The sequence below is a fragment of the Podarcis melisellensis genome (assembly GCF_964234715.1).
Source record: "Podarcis melisellensis genome assembly, chromosome: 17".
Lineage (NCBI taxonomy): Eukaryota > Metazoa > Chordata > Lepidosauria > Squamata > Lacertidae > Podarcis > Podarcis melisellensis.
The window spans coordinates 10,418,321-10,439,076 of record NC_138534.1 but is presented as its reverse complement, the minus strand read 5'-3'; the positions used below and the strand labels follow the sequence as shown (position 1 = coordinate 10,439,076).

At 49.8% G+C, this 20,756-nt stretch overlaps 3 protein-coding genes across 6 annotated transcripts in view; 1 reads left to right on the top strand and 2 right to left on the bottom strand.

The window, feature by feature from the left end:
* CYP4F22 (cytochrome P450 family 4 subfamily F member 22) overlaps positions 1-8,947 on the bottom strand; it is a 37,628-nt gene extending 28,681 nt beyond the window's left edge. Inside the window, exons 1-3 of one of the 3 annotated variants that reach the window (XM_081894337.1) lie at positions 8,812-8,947; positions 3,686-3,908; positions 124-268 (exon numbers count right to left, since the gene is read on the bottom strand). In XM_081894337.1, coding sequence (XP_081750463.1) covers positions 124-268; positions 3,686-3,908; positions 8,812-8,906 — 463 coding nt within the window. In that variant the 5' untranslated portion in view covers positions 8,907-8,947. Of the gene's footprint in view, positions 1-123; positions 269-3,685; positions 3,909-8,388; positions 8,517-8,811 lie in introns of those variants that run through there. The other 2 variants (XM_081894339.1, XM_081894338.1) reach the window with 2 other exon arrangements.
* The window catches only part of RASAL3 (RAS protein activator like 3), a 145,917-nt gene that overhangs the window by 40,611 nt on the left and 84,550 nt on the right, over positions 1-20,756 (top strand). The window lies entirely within an intron of this gene.
* On the bottom strand, positions 12,371-17,614 carry LOC309360552 (uncharacterized protein). The gene is made up of 2 exons (XM_081895122.1): positions 17,589-17,614; positions 12,371-13,468 (listed from the first exon to the last, which is right to left on the bottom strand). Exon 2 carries the CDS (start codon positions 13,278-13,280, stop codon positions 12,435-12,437), a length of 846 nt encoding a protein of 281 aa, XP_081751248.1. The 5' UTR covers positions 13,281-13,468; positions 17,589-17,614; the 3' UTR covers positions 12,371-12,434.

Here is a 20,756-nt window from a genome sequence, read left to right as displayed (position 1 = left end):
CACCTTTCGCTATGGAAACTCTATCATTCATGCCTGGCGAAGATGGCCGCTACTGAATGCTGTGGCCTCTTGGGCCTACAATCAACTCTTGAGTCTTGCCACCACAATCTACCACCACAGTACCTGAGGCTGTTGCAACTGGCTTGATATAATCAGGATGAACCAAGGAAATGAGCGGTATGAAGGGCCCCATCCACGTCACAAATCCCTGGGAGTAGGTGGCTACCAGCTCGGAGACTTTGGCCAAACCCTCATCACAGGGCAAAACCTGGAAGCAACAGAGGCAGTGAGTGTGGGCACCAGCAGGGGCCGCGGTGCCATTGGGACAGGATTCTGGGGGCTAAGTCCGAAGCCCACCGGCCAGCAGAATGAGGAAGAGGGCCACCAAAGGAAATAAGTGACATAGAGAGAGGGACCCATGTGGGGCTGTTGAGTCCAAGGTCCAACCACATCTAATGGCATCACTGTCCAAGTGGCAGGACTGCCAAGAATGAGGCAAAGGCAGCGATGGATGCCGGCCAAGGTTTGCAACAAGAACAAGAGGGAAGAGGTGGCGCTTCATAAAAGGAGCTTGGAGCTTGGGTTCTGGGCTGCTGCCATGAGCAGGCATCTCAAGGTCTGGCAAAGGCCCTGTTCATCTCAGTGGGACGGGCACCGATGTTCCCACTGGCTGTGTGGGTGACTATACATACAGCAGCTGGTAGGCAGCAATGAGTCCCAAAGCCAGCAGCTTTCTCAGAATTCCAGAGTGGTGCTTTATATTCACTAGAGTTGCTAAAGAGACAAGAGCATTGCTTAAGGAGGCATATACTGCCACCCAGTGCTTTTCTTCTAGATAAAATGGGCCTGGCACTGCGTACCCTTGTTTATGCTCAGAGAAAAGCACTGTTGCCACCCGTCCCTAAGCCCTGGGTGGAGGGAAGGATGGGGGAATGAGCAGTGGCGGAGCAAGCCAATCGGGTGCCTGGGGCGGCGTGTGTGCCATGCACCCAGAGGCGGGCCAGCTGCCTGTGGGGCGGGGCCAGCTGCAGCAAGATGCTCTGTGGGTGTGATGGCCTGGGATTCGGACTCAGATGCTGAACCTGAGGAATCCCAGCCTGCACAGGATTCCCTGCCTCCAGAACCAGCTGAGCCGGGGCTGGGGCTTGAGCCCGAAGGGTCCTCACCTGTGCTGGATCCTCAGGTGCAGGCACCAGCTGAGTCTGCTCTGGCTCCTGAGGTGATGGAGGACCCATTGCCTGCAGGTGCTCCACTCTCAGCCCCATCAGGGGAAGCTGAGGTTGCCTCTGGGTCCGGTAACCCTCCAGCCTCTCCTGAGCTGCAGAGGTTCAGGGCAGAGAGGCGGAGGGAACTAAGTTCCCACAGGAGGAGTGCTTGCCTCCAGGCCAGGAGAGGTGAGTCACCAGAGGATCGGGGCCGCCCTATGCCTCAGGGCAGATAAAAGCCAGCCAGTCCCAGTCCCAAGTTGTGGGAACAACATTGTTGGTAGCCAGTTCCTGCCTGAACCCTGTCCTGCCGGAGCTCCTGACCTCACCCAACTCCCTGCCTTGGACCCCGCTTCATCTTTGGAGGACTGCCTCCATACTGCACCCCCGACCTCAGACTGGACTCGGACCTCGCCTCACGGTTAACCCACGGGACCAGAACAGTGGGGCCTCCAAGGCGTCTGCCTGCCTCCTCCCATTCAGCTGCCCTACAGCTGAGGGGGAGGCGGCGGGTGGACCGTTTGGGGCAGCGTGGAGCCTGCGGGCGCCCAAGCCACTACGTCACTCCCAGGAGAGATGCGTGGCTTGGGCACGCTGCAGGCCCCGTGGTGAGTGCCACCCGCCATTTTGCCACCCCCCTCAGTGGTGACACCCGGGGTGGCCCACCCCCACTGCCCCCCTTCCTCCTCCCCTAGGAATGAGGATGATGAGTGCGTAGGGGTTGATTGGGTGGGGCAAAGGGCCCAAGCCTATGAACCTCTGGGGTATATTTGGGAGAGATACCCATGCCAACAGCCAGGAACAAAGGTAAGCAAATGAGGGTTTATCCTCACTCAGTGACTGAGTGCTCTTTTTTTCCCGCCCCACAGCTTTCACCACAAAAGGATGACACAAAAGCATGACAAAAGGATATGGAGGTTACCCACAGGTTGCCATTAGCTCTTATTCAGTGGTAAACAGTGTTTTTTTGCAGGGAAACTCCGGAATGAGAGAGAGAGAGAGAGAGAGAGAGAGAGAGAGAGAGAGCACTTGGACATGGAGCTTTAAAGTGCAGACTGTGACTGGAAAGTGTGAATAAAACCCGAGATAGCCTTGTCATGTCCCTGCCATGGGCACTGCTCTACCCCAAAGCCGTCTCTGGGTTCATGCCCATTCCCATCTTGGCAACTATGCTCCAGGGAAGCCCGGCCTGCTCATTAACAGCTCAGCAAAGACCTCAGCAGCTCCTGCCAAGAAGCTGGCCTCCTGAGAGACGTGTCACCAGGCCCAGGGCTCACAGCGTGCCTTGAAACAGGGACGGTGAGAGGGAGAAACAAAGAGGGAGAAAACAGAGGAAGCGCTGTGAAGTTTTGGGGAAAGAAGAGCAAGGAGCCCACTAGGCAGGGAGCTGAGTGCATGTTTTTGGAGCCTTTAATTTCTCTCCACCCCCCCCCCCCCAATTAAGGTGACCGGGTCTTGCTGTTATTGCATTCTGAAGGGAATTGCTGGGAGCAGAAACCTCTGCCTGACTTCTACACGGCTCTGCCATTTCTGGAGGTCTTTAAGCAGAGGCTTGACAACCATATGTCAGGAGTGCTCTGATGGTGTTTCCTGCTTGGCAGGGGGTTGGACTCGATGGCCCTTGTGGTCTCTTCCAACTCTATGATTCTATGATTTCTGTGGCTGGGAGCAATCTGATGGGAGGACGAGCCTAACTGTGGCAGAGCAGAGCTGGGTTCAAATAACCTGCAAGGAGAAAACGCAAGGAAGAGGAAGACAGGACCGTGGTTGGGGATGCGGCAACATTTGAGCAAGCTGGGAGTGGAAGTTGTTTGTGAGAACAAAGGACCCATTCAATCTGTCCCTGTACCCCTTGTGGCAAGCAACATCTATTTTCTGAAACAAATTTTTCTCCCTTCCTCACATTCCAGCTAGAGCGCGTTCCCAATCTGAATACATATGCCGTTTGGGCTGGCTCTCTCCTCATTTCTGCCTCCTGTTTACAGTGGTACCTCAGATTAAGTATTTAATTCGTTCCGGAGGTCGGTTCTTAACCTGAAACTGTTCTTAACCTGAAGCCTCACTTAGCTAATGGGGCCTCCTGCTGCTGCCGCGTGCCGGACCCCGATTTCTGTTCTTATCCTGAAGCAAAGTTCTTAACCTGAAGCACTATTTCTGGGTTAGCGGAGTCTGTAACCTGAAGTGTATGTAACCTGAAGCGTATGTAACCTGAGGTACCACTGTATAACACAAATGAATGGATGGATGGATGGTATCTCAGACTAAAAGACATTGTTAGAATGTCACAACCAGCCCTCCCTGCAGTTCTGAATTTAGGCAAGCCTTGCAAGCCATCGGCACCCAGATATGGCAGTCTTCATCCCTCGCCCACCACAAGGAGGGATGGCTGCTTCAGTGCCCCCTCCTTTCCCTCCCCTCAGCCAAGCTGGAGACCTCCCTCCTTGACCAAGCCAAGCCGCAGCTCCAGAGGCCACACTTACCAGGTTGAGGTGCCCTAGGAGCCAGTTGCGACGCGGGGGCTCTGGGAAACAACGCAATCTCTGGCAGTTAATGTAAAAGCGGTGGCACATGCCAAAGGCATCTGTAAGCAAACGGAAGAGCAAAGCCAGCAGCAAAAGCCAGAGGCTGGAGACAGCCATGGTCCGGAACAGGGTCTTCTCGAGAGCCAGTTTCTCCAGGATCCAGTCAGTGAAGGGCAACATTCTGGAAGAGGGAGGCAAGGAGGAGAGGGAGGCAGGAGAGACACAGTGTGCTCAGTGGGAGAGGGAGGCTGAGAGCAAGAATTTAAGCAAGCCTCCGCCACCCCCAGAATCGGTCACATTGGACTCTCTCCCTTCACACTGGCTCCCCCCCAAACCCGCTACACCCTGCCAGACCAGTGCACATTGAAACTGGAGTAGGCGCCCTTTGGTGATGGGCCAAAAAACAAGAAAATTCCACCTTTAGCCAGACTCACTTTCCTATTTACCTCACGGTGCTGGCAACCCTGCAACTCCCCAAACAGTGGGCGGAATGAGATTCCAATTAGTCATGTGTATCCACCCTTCACTGTGCCTGGAACATTCACTTAAGTTGTCTTGGCAGTTGTGATCAGGACCAGGAGACCAGCTGAAGAGGGGCTACTTTCCCTTCCACCTTTTTTTTTTGCCTCACTCCAATTCACTTCCATGGGAAAGATAACAGTGCTAACATATTTTCTTCCGAGAGGGAGGGAATACCTGGGGGCAATTTTGAGTGCAAAAATAGCACAATGGGATATGGTGAAGCTGCTCAGGACCGCAATACCTCAAGGACTGTCTCTTTCCATATGAACCTACCCGCACCCTGAGATCATCCTCTGAGGCCCTCCTTTGTGTGCCTCCTCCGCGAGAGGTCCAGAGGGTGGCAACACAAGAACGGGGCCTTCTCTGCAGTGGCTCCCTGTCTGTGCAATGCTCTCCCCAGGGAAGTTCGCCTAGCACCTTCATTATACTCCTTTAGGTGCCAGGCAAAAACGTTCCTTTTTAACCAGGCCTTTGGTTGACCTGATTTACATCCTATGCCCTTTTAAAATGTGGTTTGGGGGGGGCTATTGGGTTGTTGTTTTTATTTTTATTAGGTATTTTGTAGTTTCTTATCTTGATTTTATTCTGTGAACCACCCTGAGACTCCCAGGTATAGGGCGGTATATAAACTCAATAAATTAATAATAATAATAATAATAATAATAATAATAATAATAATAATAATAATAATTCCCTCTGCTGCTTCTCCACTCAAACTCAAGTCTCCCCCCAGAGCCTGGCAGAAAGATAACCAATTTGGACCCAAAACAAACACTGATGCAAAGCAGCTTCTTTACGTATGGGAATATGCTCGCTGCCTTGACCAATTGCTCGCCTCTCATTTATCACCATTCAAAAAGCAGAAAACCTGCCGTGAGAATGAAAGGTGACTTTGTGACGTCACAGGAGGCAGCCAATCAGACAGCTCTGTTCTGCAGGCTGGCTGCCATCACTGTTAAGACCCAGCTTGCAACCAAAGTGGATGTTGGGGTGGATAAGAGGGATCCCACCACCCGCTGCCCCGGGCAAGTCCTGTATGTAGAGATTGCCTCTGATTTCCCAGACAGAAACTGGGAGCATGGGAGGGGATGCTTGGGGTGACTCAGAAAGAGCCCTCGTGTTGCCATAGCCTAGTTTCTCAAACCTGGAATGCCTACTCCATTAATTGCTTTCGGTTTGCACAGTAGGGCAAGGTGCAGCAGAAATGATTGCCTGCTTGCACAAACTTTTGAAAGAGTGGTCTCCCTCATCTGCTCTGCCTTCCTTCCTTCTGAGAACACGGGACCCCAGTGGGTCCTTGTCTCCCACTTCTGCAGCTCAAACAGTGCAGGACTTCACGTAACACTCTGTGGTTACGTGAGAGTAGAAATTACAAGTGCGAGAAAGAGGTTATTGTTTTCCCCCTAAACCCTTGGCAGCTGTGTGCTAGAAACACAACACTCATCTTTAGCAAGTAAAGTTTCAGGTGACATAACCAGTTATACTGAATGCATTGGGGGGGTTATGGTGGCGGGAAAGGTAAAGGTAAAGAACCCCTGGATGGTTAAGTCCAGTCAAAGGTGACTAGGAGGTTGTGGCGCTCATCTCGCTTTCAGGCTGAGGGAGCCGGCGTTTGTCCACAGACAGCTTTCCGGGTCATGTGGCCAGCAGGACTAAACCGCTTCTGGCGCAACAGAACACCGTGACAGAAACCAGAGCGCATGAAAACGCCATTTACCTTCCCGCCACAGTGGTACCTATTTATCTACTTGCACTGGTGTGCTTTCAAACTGCTAGGTAAGCAGGAGCTGGGACAGAGCAATAGGAGCTCACCCCGTTGTGTGGATTCAAACCGCCAGCCTTCCAATCGGCAAGCCCAAGAGGCTCAGTGGTTTAGACCACAGCGCTACCCGCATCCCCTGTGGTGGCAAGCCCCACCCATTACAATTAGGCACATTCTTTCCATAGGGCTTAAAGACAACAGTCTGCAATCTAAATACTGGTGTGAAGAAGAGGAACCCCAGAATGCTTGCATTCATGACTGCTGCTATGAATGGTCCATATGGGCATCTTGAGTGTTACATAGACCACGATTCCCCCCCCCCCCTAATTTGGACCTATTGTTCTCTTTCTTTCCCTCCCTTCTTCGCTTTTTTTTGAGAAGGTTGCAAATTCCAAGACAGTGTCCTGGGAGACTGAGATATCCTCCCACTTTTATTTTCCTTTTAAAAGAAATGTTGCCATTTCTGATGGCAGATTGGCAGTGCCCATTTGTTCTTTTAATATAGCGAGAACAAGCACAGAGACTGTACTTTTTGCATTTAGTTATCACTTGGTTCTCCCCTCACCCCTCCACATCCCAAAGTATGCACGTATAGGGATTAAGTGAAGATGATGCCGTCTCTAGTCTGCCAAAGTTCATACATTCTGCCAGAGTCAGTGTGTTGGTCTTCCTCACTGCACTTCCTAGGTCAGGGTCCATGTTTTTAGAGCGCTAGCCCTTTGACAGGAAGACGTGGCCAGACTGCGTCCTCTAGAAAAGTGTTGGGAAACTAAGGCAGCCAACTTTCTTTCTGTGCCACCAGTGGCATAGCGTGGGTTGTCAGCACCCGGGGCAAGGCAAGTAATTTGTGCCCCCTAACCCGTGGATTTGCACCCCCTAACCCGTGGATTTGCGCCCCCTAACCCCCAGATATTGCGCCCGGTGCGGCCGGCCCCCCCTGCACCCCCCACGCTACGCCACTGTGTGCCACAAGCGCAGCTTGGTTTTTCTAGGTGCCGAAATTCCAACAGATCAGAACAGACTATTTATGTACGTGACCACTGCTGCTCGGATGTAACTAGCAGGGCCGGATTTAGGTTTGATGAGGCCCTAAGGTACTGAAGGTAATGGGGTCCTTTATATGGCCAGCTGTCCTTTGTCAACAACAATTTGTTGCTGTTTTTTGTGTTGAATATATGCTATATGGTAATTTACGGACCTAATAGGTCCAGACACAACACAAAACACTCTGTAGGTTTTATTTTATTTGTTTTTATCTTATATTTTGGAAATGTACATCCAGGTATTTTTTCTCTAATTTTTTTGGGGCCCCCCAAGAGAGTGGGGCCCAAAGCTATAGCTTGTTTAGCTTATACATAAATCCGGCACTGGTTGCTAGCCCAGAGATGGAAAGAAGACGGAATCCCTACCAGGGAAGAGTGGCAGATTAAGTTGATGGACTATGCCAAAATGGCAAAAATGACCGGAAGAATCAGAAATCAGGAAGAAAGACCAAAATTTTAATAAGGAATGGGGAAAAGATGAAATTTACCCTAAAAACCATTGTAAACAATTAAAGTTATTAGTAGGATTAGAATAAACACTTGTGGTTTAATGTTGAATTCTAGCTGTAATGGAGAGTTAATAGATTTGGATTGATAGACAAGATGCAGGAGGAAAAGGTCAATATAGGGATCCACAAAGGGGAGAAGGAGAGTCCAGGAGATGCTTCGGAATTCTCTTTCTATGCTGGTTGATAATTGTTTGTAAATTTCAAAATGTGAAAAAAAATTATAAAATAAAATAAGGGCAGCTTGGTTTGTCAACATTTATCAGAGGGTCCCCTCGGTAGTGGTGCCCGCCCTGTGGAACGCCCTCCCATCAGATGTCAAGGAAAGAAACAACTTACCTGACTTTTAGAAGACATCTGAAGGCAGCCCTGTTTAGGGAAGCTTTTAATGTTCAATGTTTTATTGTGTTTTTAATATTCTGTTGGGAGCTGCCCAGAGTGGCTGGGGAAACCCAGCTAGACGGGTGGGGTATGAAATAATAATAATAATAATAATAATAATAATAATAATAATAATAATAATAGTTGTTGTTAAAAGGTAGGGTGCTTTTTGGGGGGGGGAATATGGGTAAATATACCCCCAAAAGAGGACATTAAGGGAGGCAGGCTTTGGTTGGGGGTCAGGTTTCCGCTGGGGGGGGGGGGGAGAACCTCAGTTAATTGAGTACTTTCAATGCTCTTCCATATTTTTTGTTGATCTAGGGAAGGCAGCCGGCCCCCTTGGCTACACCCATGGGGGCGCGCGTCTGTGCCCTTTTTGTGATATTTATTTCCCCTTGATTGCATACTTGCATAGTTTATCTCCCCTTTCCTTTCTAACACATAAACCTGCGAGGCACTCCGCGTTACGCACAGGAGGAATCCCAGCAACCGAACGAGCGAGCGCCTCCCGATCCCCCTTCCCCTTCCCCTGCGGGGGTCTCTGCGCTCCGCTCCGCCTTGCTCGGGGCCACTTTCCCGACGTTGCTTTGGCAGGTGCCAGGAATGCAGCCGAGCAGGTGCGGAGGGCTGGGGAGCCAGGGAGGGAGGCGGCGCTTCGGCGGGATCTGGGCTGCCCAGGAACCTACAGCATCACCTCCCCACCCCGGACAGGATGCCCTTTGGACTGCTGGAAGCTGGCGCAGGACCTTGGCTGCCAAAGCCAGAAAACGTGTCTCGTCGGAATGGCTGGAGACCCGCGAGGAACGCGGACGGCGAAGCATCTCCTCTCTCCAAAGGGTCCCCCTGCAGCGCACGGCTTCGCTTCCTTACCTGGCCTCGCGCGTGCGCTCCCCTTCCCCTTTTCTACTCCGTCTCTTTCTGTGCTGTGCCGCAGGTGAGAAGCGAGCCGGGAGCCACCTGAGCATGCTCAGCAGGCGCCCATCTCCGCCTCCCCTCTTCCCGCCCCTCCAGGCGGGGCAAAGATGAGGCGCTTCTGCCCCCGTGTGGCCTTACCCAGCTCCAGGCTCATCCACACTCCCCTTTGCCCCACATTTCTTTCTGGTGTTGCAAGAATTCTAAGGTGTCAAATATAGAATGAATATTCATAAATGCGCACATATCTAAATATGTAAACCAAGTGTCTGAAATTGTACAGGAGAGCAATCCTGAAGCCATTTTGACTCTCCCAATGACCTCAAATACAGTGGTACCTCGCAAGACGAACGCCTCGCAAGACGGAAAACCCGCTAGACGAAAGGGTTTTCCGTTTTGGAGGCGCTTCGCAAAACGAATTTCCCTATGGGCTTGCTTCGCAAGACGACAGCCCATAGGGAAATCTCCGGGACAGCGGGGAAGCGCAGCGCGTCTTCCCCGCTGTCCTCGGACCTCCTCCGAAGGCTGGCGGCGGGGCGGGGACAGCTCCTCCCGCCGCCGCCGGGCTTCGGAACGATGCCCCAATGCCGGGCGGCGGGCGGGAACGCCTCCCCCCGCCGCCCGCCATCGGGACCATGCCCCGATGCCGGGGGCGGGCGGGAACGCCTCCCCCCGCCGCCCGCCATCGGGACCATGCCCCGATGCCGGGGGGCGGACGGGAACGCCTCCCCCCGCCCCCGCCATCGGGACCATGCCCCGATGCCGGGCGGCGGGGACGAGGCGGGGCATGGTCACCGCCGCCGGCGTTTAAAAGCACTCTGGGGAAAGCAGCGAAGCGCGCTGCTTTCCCCGAGCTTCGGGAAGTCCGGCGGGGGTCCAAGGGATTCCCTCACCGCCGCCCACCTTTAGAAGCGCTCGGGGAAAGCAGCGCGCTTCGCTGCTTTCCCCAGAGTCCTTTTAAACGCAGGCGGCAGTGAGGGAATCCCTTGGACCCCCTCCGGACTTCCCGCAGCTCTTTTGAAGTCCGGTGGGGGGAGAAGGGCTTTTCTTCCTACCCCCAGCCTTCAGAACAGCCTACTGAAGGCTGGCGGTGGGAAGAAAAGCCCTTGTCCCCCCCACCCAGCCTTCAGAAGAGGTCGGGGGACAGACTGTCCCCGGACCTGGTCTGAAGGCGGTTTCCCTAGGAACGCATTAATTGATTTTCAATGCATTCCTATGGGAAACCGTGCTTCGCAAGAAGAAAAACTCGCAAGAAGAAAAAACTCGTGGAACGAATTAATTTCGTCTTGCGAGGCACCACTGTATTCCTCTGCAGTAAGGGAGGCAAATGGGGAAAGCTTTCTCTGAGGAAAAGCCCCACGTCCCAGCAGATCACACACAGCCCTCTAGTGGGAAAATAGGAAAACCAAAGGAAATTCCAGCTCCCATCCAACCAACCCTTCTCTTGACATTGCAAAGAAATCCCGTGTACCCTAACATAACAAAAAAGGATCAAGATAAAACAACACAGACTTGTTGGAAGCTAACGTTAAATAATCACAAACTTGCCTTCACAATACTTCCCACAAATAGAGGTCACCCATCATATGATCAAAGAAAAGTAAATATTCCCCCCAAAATCGGAATAGTCCCCAGGGGCCTTGTGACAGCAGAAAATATCATCAAGGTAAAATTCCTCCCTCATGATACGGCCCAAAATAGGGCTATAGTGACTTTTAAGGACGGGCTCTCAACTAAACAGACCCTTTCAAATACAATTTCCTGAGGGCTGGCTTGCTTGGGCACCTTTCAGTGGCATAGTGTGGGGGGTGCAGGGGGGGCCGGCCGCACCGGGCGCAACATCTGGGGGTTAGGGTTAGGGGGCACAAATCCACGGGTTAGGGGGCGCAAATTACTTGCCTTGCCCCGGGTGCTGACAACCCACGCTACGCCACTGGCACCGTTTCTTCGAAAACATCGAAGACCCTTTACCACTTCTAGGAGCACATAGGCCAGCCAGACCAAAAACCAAAACCAGCCCTGCAGAATCCTTCCCATCGTCTTTTCGCTTACAAATCCTGTCTTAAGGATGTACAGTGGTACCTCGGGTTACATACACTTCATGTTACATACGCTTCAGGTTACAGACGCTTCAGGTTACAGACGCTTCAGGTTACAGACTCCACTAACCCAGAAATATTACCTCAGGTTAAGAACTTTGCTTTAGGATGAGAACATAAATGGTGCTCTGGCGGCACGGCAGCAGCAGGAGGCCCCATTAGCTAAAGTGGTGCTTCAGGTTAAGAACAGTTTCAGGTTAAGAACAGACCTCTGGAACGAATTAAGTACTTAACCCGAGGTACCACTGTATTTGTGAGCCTGTGACCTGGATTCCGGAACCATTTACCATCGCAAAAGAATGGCCAGGCTGCCCAGGTAATGCAGCCAGCGACCATTATCAGGTATCCTGGCAGACAGGATTTCTGCTGAAGACCTGCCTCCTACGATGCATGTATGATGATTTTGGGGTGGTCTTTGACTAAGGGGGTTTCACAATGTCAAAAGTCTTTAAAGGTTCCTGCACACTTTTGTTCAGGGTCTCTACCTCCTTGGAAGGAGGGAAAGGAACTCTGTTGCAGCAGAAAAATAAATATCTCCCTTGCTGTCTGCTGGATCCTGGATCCCTCCTTTCTGCTGGATCCCTCCTCCTCTGAGCGATCATGGACTTAGGGGACTCCGAGTCCCATGGGGAGTTGGGCAGCAAAAGCCCTTTAAATATTTGAAGGTGGATATCAGCTCTCCTCTCAGTTTCCTCTTTTCTAGTCTAAACATACCCAACTCCCTCAACCATTTCTTATAAGGCTTGGTTTCTAGACCCTTTCTCCCCTGGGTCCTCCTCCGCTGCACACATTTCGGCTTGCTAATATCCTTCTTAAATTGTGATGCCCCAAACTGGACACAGCACTCCAGGTATTGTCCAATCAAGTCAGAATCGAGTGGTACTATTACTTCCCTTGATCTGGACACTATACTTCGGTTGATGCAGCCTAGAATAACATTTACAATTTTCCTGCTGCATCACACTATTGACTCATGTTAAACTTGCAGCCTACTAAGACCCCTGGATCCATTCCACATATACTGCTGACAAGCCACGCATCCCCTTACATTTATCCCTTACAAGCCAGGCAGAACCTTACATTTATCCCTTTAGTACCCCCTTCCTCTTGCCCACAGCATGAGGGTATGGTCATACCTCATGTTACGTCTGCTTCATGTTACGTTCTTTCAGGTTATGTCCTGTGGCAACCCAGAAGTACCGGAAAGGGTTACTTCCGGGTTTCGCTCGCGCATGCGCAGAAGCGCAAAATGACATCACGTGCATGCGCAGAAGCGGTGAATCGCAACCCGCGCGCGCACAGACGCACCGCAGCAGGTTGCGTTCTTTTCATGTTGCGAACAGGCCTCTGGAACGGATCCCGTTCGCAACCAGAGGTACCACTGTATTGGGAAAGAGTGTCACTCAACACAAAACAACTTTGAAACCATTGTTCTGTATATAATGGAAACTGCTCTGCGTCCATACAGGGCTGGGGTTCCTTTTATATTTCCTGGCAGGGGCGATGGGTGAAGGTGGGGTAGAACAGGTGCTTGCCTCCTGCTCTGCTGCCCTCAGCTTTGGCCGCTCCCTTCTCCTGGGTGGCATGGAAGTGTGGGCAGGCGGGCACCTGAGCTTCAAACATTTGCACTAGCCTGGCCAGGCTCTGACCGATGTTGGCAAGCTCCGAGCGAACGCGCCGCACAGCCGGCACCAGCTCCTGCAGCCACAGCGTTTGCTGCTCCTGCACAGCCTTCAGCCTGGCCTCCATGTGGGACAGCTGCTGCTCAAAGTTCTCTTCCTTGTCCCTCGGCTGCCTTTCCTCCACCCCAAGGCAAAGAGGTCTGGGTGCTGGCAAGGAGGAGGGAGACTTCAGCGAGCCAGGTGGCGTGGAGCAGCCGGCCTCTTGCATTGCACAAAGTGGGGTTCTGGGCCGAGGAGGACAATCCTCCGGGAAACGGGAGAGGATGCAGGAACCTGTACCCCTGCTTGGAGGCAAAGGGAGCTGAGAGGAAGACTTCTGCGACTGGGCCTTGCTTGGGCCTAAGCGTCCAGACTTGAGGCTGCTCGCTGTCTTCAAGCTGATGGCATCGTCACTGAGGGAGCTGGACTTGGAGGAATCGCTCTGCATGGGGAATGTACTCACGCTCTTGGCAGCAGGACTTGTGCGGGGGTTGGAGACCAGAGAGGAGGAAGAGGAGAGGTCCTCCTCGGAGCAGGACATGGGCAGAACTGGAGTGGCATGAGAGACGTCTAATATCTGAGTTTCGGGTTGGAGAGTCCTGTGCTGCTGCTTCTTCCCTGAGGCTGGGGCTCTGGTTGAAAAGAGGCCCGGTGGCGGAGCAACCATTTTGTGCTTCCACAGAGGTGGCACAAGTTGGGTTTGGACAGCATTCCAAGGCTGCCCTGGGGTGGGCACCTTCCTTCACTTCCAGGGAAGCCGAGGCAGCAGGACACCCAGAGGGGGTCAGGTTTTATGCCAACACCAAGCAGTTGACGCAGCTGCTCCAAAGTCTCAGTGTGCCTCTGCCACTATCCCTGGGAAATGAGAGCAGTTCTGTTAATCCTGCAGCTGCAAGTGAGCATAGACTAATCACAAGCAGATCAAAAGGATCTGGTGTCAGTGAGGGGATGGCAGTCAACCGTCTGGTTTTTGCTGCAAAACCGTTGCTGCACTTTGGCACTGGCTTGGAATGAATTGGACAATGCTGGGTTTCAAGGTGATAGCTATGACCTCGGGTTGGCATAGTGATTGCTTGGTTGGTGGGGTGTAGCAAAATGCAGTGTTTTTGCTTCAAAACAACTGCAACAGTTTGGCACAGAGTTTTGGTTTTTTTAAAAAAAATATTTGCATTTTCAAAAACTGGAACAGAGAGCATATTTAACCCACCTCCACTTCCCCCCTCCCCCTGTCCCACTTACAACTTCATACCAAATACAGCCTGTATACATATACCATGGACACAGGTAGCACTGTGGGTTAAACCACAGAGCCTAGGGCTTGCCGATCAGAAGGTCGGTGGTTTGAATCCCCGCAAAGGGGTGAGCTCCTGTTGCTCAGTCCCTGCTCCTGCCAATCTAGCAGTTCAAAAGCACATCAAAGTGCAAGTAGATAAATAGGTACTGCTCCGGCAGGAAGGTAAACAGTGCTTCTGTGTGCTGCTCTGGTTTTGTCAGAAGCGACTTAGTCATGCTGGCCACATGACCCGGAAAAACTGTCTGCGGACGAACGTTTGCTCCCTCAGCCAGTAAAGTGAGATGAACGCCACAACCCCAGAGTTGTTCGCGACTGGACATAACTGTCAGGGGTCTTTTACCTTTACTTTTTACAGCTAAGTTTGCACCAGAAAGATCTATGCAATCTGAGGGAAGTGGGGGAGGCAGAATCTGGAACTGGTTTGATAGTTGGCAGGGCAGAAGAAAAAGAAAGGCCTTCTTTCTACTTCCCTGCTTTCAGCCACTACCTGAAGACTGGAGAAGCGACCCACATAAGGATATTGCTAGGCTGGGGCTGGGGCTGGGCCAGGCACCTTAAACCTTGCCTTCGCTATTGGAGACATCTCCAGTTGACAAACTGTGAATTTGCCTCTCAACTGAACTTGAGATCCTGCCCTTATGTGAACCTGCCCTGAATCAATAATATAAACTGCAAAGGTCAGGAAGCATTCGGTTGTTCAAAGTGCAATACGAGTCTGTTAGGTAACACCTGATTGGCTTTTTTAAAAAATTTGGTTCCTCTCTTCCTTCCTGTCAAATTGTAGATTGTGAGTGCTCAGAGCGAGGGACTTGCCTTTTGTTTTTTTTTAACTATGTGTCAAGAGACATGCACAGTCCTGATGCTATATAAAGGATAACAGAGCAATTCTAGCTGGGCCAAGTCATTTGTGATGTTCTTTCCAGCTCTAACACGTTGTGCTTTGTTGGTTCTTGTTAAAAAAAAAAAAGGGATGTGGTGAAACCAAGCTTAGGGGTGGCTATTAGAACTGTCATAGTTTAAAAACAAAACAACAAAAAGATGTACATATAAAATACCACAAAACTCAACAAAAACCCCAAACCTGATGTATTATGAATTGAACGCTAAGTTGGAATATTCACAATAGCAGCTCAACAGTACAAACTGTTGTTGATTTCACAAATGTTGTGAATTGGCCATAACTCGTTTAATTACCCCATGCCTCTGAGTTATTGGGGAACAATAGTACAGACTGCTGCTCTCATGGTCTCTGTGTGTATTTCTCCGATTGGCACTTGGGGGACAGAGGATGCTGGACTAGATAGGATATTGGACTGTTCCAAGTGGGCTCTTAGGTGCTTACACTTTATTTTGTGGCATATGATCCGTCCCAGCCATTAAAGGTGGAGAAATATGGGGTCTGGCCTGATCCAGGAGAATCAGGTTATGCCCATGCCGATGTGGCAGCACTTCTGATGCCACAGATCCCCTAAGCTTGGATTGTTCTGCTTCTTTTCTCTCTTTCCAGTGACACTTTGGCAAGCTGTGGCGAGAGAAGCTAGCCACAGCTTGCAAAATTCAGTGTGAGTTTGCCTGTTCCTGTCTTTTTCCACTACCTATTCCAGGCGCCTTGACTTCAGCACTTAGGTGATTTAAAGTAGCTCAGGAATTTTCTTCCGTGGGGGCAAGGAATTCCTTGAAGAGACAAGGAGAGGTGTTTTGGCACAGGGGCAAGACCTAGAATAACGTCACTGTGTACTAGAACGATCCTCTTCTTTCAATGTACAATTATGTAAATCTTTGCAATTACGCATGAAAGTTCAAGGCAGCGTGCACTGCTACAATGTTTACAGATGACTGCCAAAGAATACTGTTATCTTGCATGACGCTAGAAACCATCTGGCACGGACATTGAAAAATATACACTTAGTATTTGGCTTAAAGCTCCAGGTCATGTCCCGGCCTGCCATCCTCTCTCTGAGCAACCTGTATCAATGGGCAAAACATTTTCCAATTCTGGGCGTGAACTCCTGGTTCCTCTCAAGGGAGCGGAGTGCTTCTCCCCAACAGATTGCCCAAACGCCTCTCCAATTAAGCACAGGATATCCTGCATGGTCTAGGACTGGCATCTTAGCAAGACTCGGGCTCTAAAAAGGAGTTACAGTAATCGAGACACACTGGCTTTTCGAAGCTAAGCCAGGCAATGGGTTTTCCACTGACTTGAAATATCACCATTCATGTTCTGAGAATGCTTGTTCCTTGGGTGGTTCTGGCCTTCAATTATACTTATCAGAAAGCACCTGTGCTGTGAGGACAACATGAATCACACTGCAACCCAAAGCAACATCTGACTGTGTATCCACAAGAAAGTAGGATATCAAATGAAGGTTTAGAATCATGTACTAAACTGAATATCCACCTGTATCGCGATTGGTCAGGCATCTTATTTACAACAATTGATGCTTAAAGCTAGAGTTTTGTCATGGTAACCCCTGAGAGCTGGGGAACAGGAAAAAACTGGGAAATCCTTTTATAAATAAGGATCATTTAACTCTTCTCACTATAATCTCACAGGTAATCCTTACTAAGCAGTGGCGATTATTGTGTGGATGAAAACTCCATTCTTGTTTTCATTAGTCTGAATGGGCTGTTTTGTAAAGCTGGGGAGACAGGGTTGTAACAGGCATGTTACTTGCAACCAATAAGGTTACGAACACTCTTCTTTGGGGAAAACTGTGGCCATATTCCATTTGCAATGTCCTCCTTCAAACAAAATGGTGCCCAAGATACTAAATGCCACAACAGTGTCATGCCTCTCCACCCTTGAATAGCAGCCGGACCTTATTCCTAAACTTAATGGCACCAGTGCTTTTTGCGTAGGGTGTATTGTGCATTCCACAGGATCCCATGGGATCTGCTCCATGCTGGTGGTTCTGAGCCATAAGAGAAGCTCAGTTGCTGGTTCAACCATCGCCTGTGATCTTCATGTGTGCAATGATTGTTTCGATATCCAGACATAACACTCCACATCACTGCAGGCACTTAAAGCCATTCAACTCATCCTCCTGCATTTTATCACATCAGAGAAGCAGGAAGGAAAACAGCAAAGAACAGCTTAAACAGACAATATCAGGCTAGGCATCTGATCACAGTTCCAAAAACCATGGTGAGGGATCTCAGTTCCGGGTTGTCTAACACCCAACCACAAACCAGTTTCACTGCGTAGGAAGAGTCCTTCATAAACCCCAAATATAGCACATGCTGGGTATGAAAATCTATCAGTCAACATCTGATATAAATATTATTGGAGTGCATGTCTGCCTAACTAGGCTTGTTATTTTGGGGACACATACCCTCTAAATAATTGGAGATTGTCAGCAAATGGGTTTATACCAAACACTCCAAAAGGTATGCTCTCAATCTGGGATAAGCCCACCTCTGAATCTTGGTTGCGCAAGCAAGCCTAGGAACGTGGCTTGGCTAGACCCACCGAGACCCCAAAAGCAGATCATCTTGAAGGACTGGACAGTGCTAGTTTTTGACTAAAACATAACGGCCAATGAAAGATCATAAAGTTTGAGAAGAGTCTTGCCGAATTCTTGGGCCAACACCCATTTCCAGAGCTGTCCTCTCTGCCCTTCATCCTCACACCTTCCTCTTAAATCTATATGCTGAGGTAACGACCTTCTCATTTTCTCTTACCTGTGGGTAGCCATGATCATCACCCAGACCTCCCAGAGGTAAACCAGCTAAATTTCAAGGCAAATGAGTGGTTGGCAGGCTGGCCAATAGGAGTGGGGGAAAGGAAATTGTGAGAAACCATTGGTCAAAGGCATAATCACCAGCCCAACTGAGGCCACACCCCTCACTGTGAGGTACACAATGGCTCCTGGGAGCTTGCCAATCAGAAGGTTGGCAGTTCGAATCCCTGCGACGGAGTGATCTCCCATTGCTCTGTTCCTGCTCCTGCCAACCTAGCAGTTCAAAAGCAGGCCAGTGCAAGTAGATAAATAAGTATGGCATTTCTGTGTGCTCTGGTTTCCGTCATGGTGTTCCGTTGCGCCAGAAGCAGCTTAGTCATGCTGGCCACATGACCCTGAAAGCTGTAAGTGGTTTGTGGCTGTTACATTAGAGAAGCTGCTGAACATTTTGAAATAAACGTTGCCACTTGACACGCTCAAAGGCTTTTTCTGCATCTACCACAAAGGGGTAATGCAAATACAAAGGGGTGCAGAGGCACACCTTTAGCTCTAGCCATGTAGACCCTGTGGTCATGTGGCTTCTTGTGGCTTCCCATGTGTTTGGTCTGCAGTGGGGAGCCTGTTGTACTTGTGCAGGATTCCCCATGCATCAATGGCCATAAGTATACCTCTGAATACCAGTGGCTGTTGCACCCAGGTCCTGCTTTCCAGAGGCACTTGGTTGGCCACTCTGAGAACAGGATGCAATACTAGATGGGCCTCTGACTTGATCCAGCAGGGTTCTTATGTTTTATGCCATCTAGAAGCCCCACAATCTTTTGTACTCACATTACTCTTTCACACAAGTAACAAATGAATAGGGCTACTATAGGAGTAATCTGCCTGCAATACAGCCCAGTGTCCTATTAGCTTGTTTACTTTGTAAACTTTACTAATTATAAAGATCTTACTGACCTGATTTGACAATTGTACAGCTAGAGGATTTCGTCAGTGTGGGCTTTCCCTTTTTCTTATATAGTAATTAAATCATTGCTTCATTCCAAGTATTTGGAACTGGGATGTTGTTGCAGACATGCATTTAATAGATTAATTCCTAGAAATAAGCGAAATACCTATAAGAGTCTTACACTGTTTAGTTAGAAGGTCATCCGATCCAGGTGCTTTGTTTACCTTCAGACTCTTTATAGACTCCATAGACTTTTTCACAAGACAACTAAAATATTGCTATTTCCTTTGGGAAAGAGCGGGTTTTCATGGGGAAATGCACGGCGGAGGATCAGGAAAGTGTGGATCTGTGCCTGGAAATGCAATGCAAATGTAAGTCTGGATGAGCCTCATGTTTATGTCACAGAGTTTTTGTGAGAAGAAAATGGGGAACGAGGAAATCAATCTGGCCCATATACCCAATTCCAGCATTACTCTAGTGGGACTATAAACTCCAAAACCGATCTCCCAGCTGAGTCATTTGTGACTCTTCTTGAGCAAATTGCAATTCACACGGGATACTTAATGCAGGAGTCGTATATTGGTCCAAGCTTTAATCCTGATAAATACTGTAAATATATATTATCAATGTTTGTTCTTGTAGGGAAAAGATTATTGTTTCAAGAATTGAGCTATGTTTTAAAGTTTAACAGTTATTGGTTCCTTTAACATTCAGCATCTAAACTTTATTTTACTTATGACACAGTCTTAAAAAAAACAATAAAAGAAGAAAAGAATATTTAAATTAGGCCATATAATTGACCGAGATTTGTTCATGTCTGTCCTTATGTAGGCTTCTAAGGATTCAATAATCAGAATTATTTTCTGTAATTTTCTATGTTTTTGATTCATTGTTCTGAAACTGTGCTTCTGTCACATCTGATTTGCCTAAGGTTACAGTTCTGTACTTGAAATGGGAGTAACCCCATTGCACTCAGTGGAGCAACATTGTGCCGCAATAAATTCCTCCGTCTCCTCTTTATTCTTGGTGTTCTTGTTCTTCGCACACGTATTTCAAAAGGGAATCCCCACTTTTACTTAATCTTCCCTTTAATCTCACAGTGAGATATTTGAAACCTGTCTTCTCGTAAAGTTATCAGCAACCTAGTTGCCAAAAAGACCCCCAAACACTGGGAATGTTGACCTTTCAATGTCAGGTCTCCCAAACAGCTGATATTCTTGCTATGGGACAGCCAAAGGGACAAATATCTGTTTACAGTGGTACCTCGGGTTAAGTACTTAATTCGTTCTGGTGGTCCATTCTTAACCTGAAACTGTCCTTAACCTGAGGCACCACTTTAGCTAATGGGGCCTCCTGCTGCCGCCGCACCGCTGGACCACGATTTCTGTTCTCATCCTGAAGCAAAGTTCTTAACCTGGAGCAATATTTCTGGGTTAGCGGAGTCTGTAACCTGAAGCGTATGTAACCAGAGGTACCATTGTAATGTTTTCCTTCATGCTAGCACTGGACCAGGGGTCAGCAAACATTTTCATCAGGGGGCTGGTTCACTGTCCCTCAGACCTTGTGGGGGGCCAGACTATATTTTGAAAAATATAAATACAATGGTACCTCGGGTTACAGATGCTTCAGGTTACAGATGCTTCCAGTTACAGGCTCCGCTAACCCAGAAATAATACCTTGGGTTAAGAACTTTGCTTCAGGATGAGAACAGAAATCGTACAGCAGCGGTGCGGCGGCAGTGGGAGGCCCCATTAGCTAAAGTGGTGCTTCAGGTTAAGAACGGACCTTCGGAACGAATTAAGTTCTTAACCTGAGGTACCACTGTACCCTGCAAGCCAGTCCCGCAGCTGATTCCAGTACACACTCTGCATGTGCTCAGGAGCACGTCTCGGCGATACCTGCTCACTGGCATTGATGAACAGCAGCCTCTCCATCGGCCCGCCTCCATGGAGCTCTGAGGCGGCGTGCACCATGCGCTGCCACCCGTCGTCTGAGGCCGGGTCAGCAGGCAGGCCGCGCACGCGGAGCGCTGGGCAGGCAGTGTGCAGCTCGCCCTCCAAGTGCTTCAGCATGGCTGCCGAGCACTCCAGCAGCAGCAGCACCAAGCCGGGTGCCAGGCACGAGTCCAGCAGGCACGCCATGCTCCGACTGAAGCCCCGTGATGTGCCCGTCATGATGTCCATGGCACAGTCCAGACCTGCTGCCTGTCCACCAGCCTCTCCA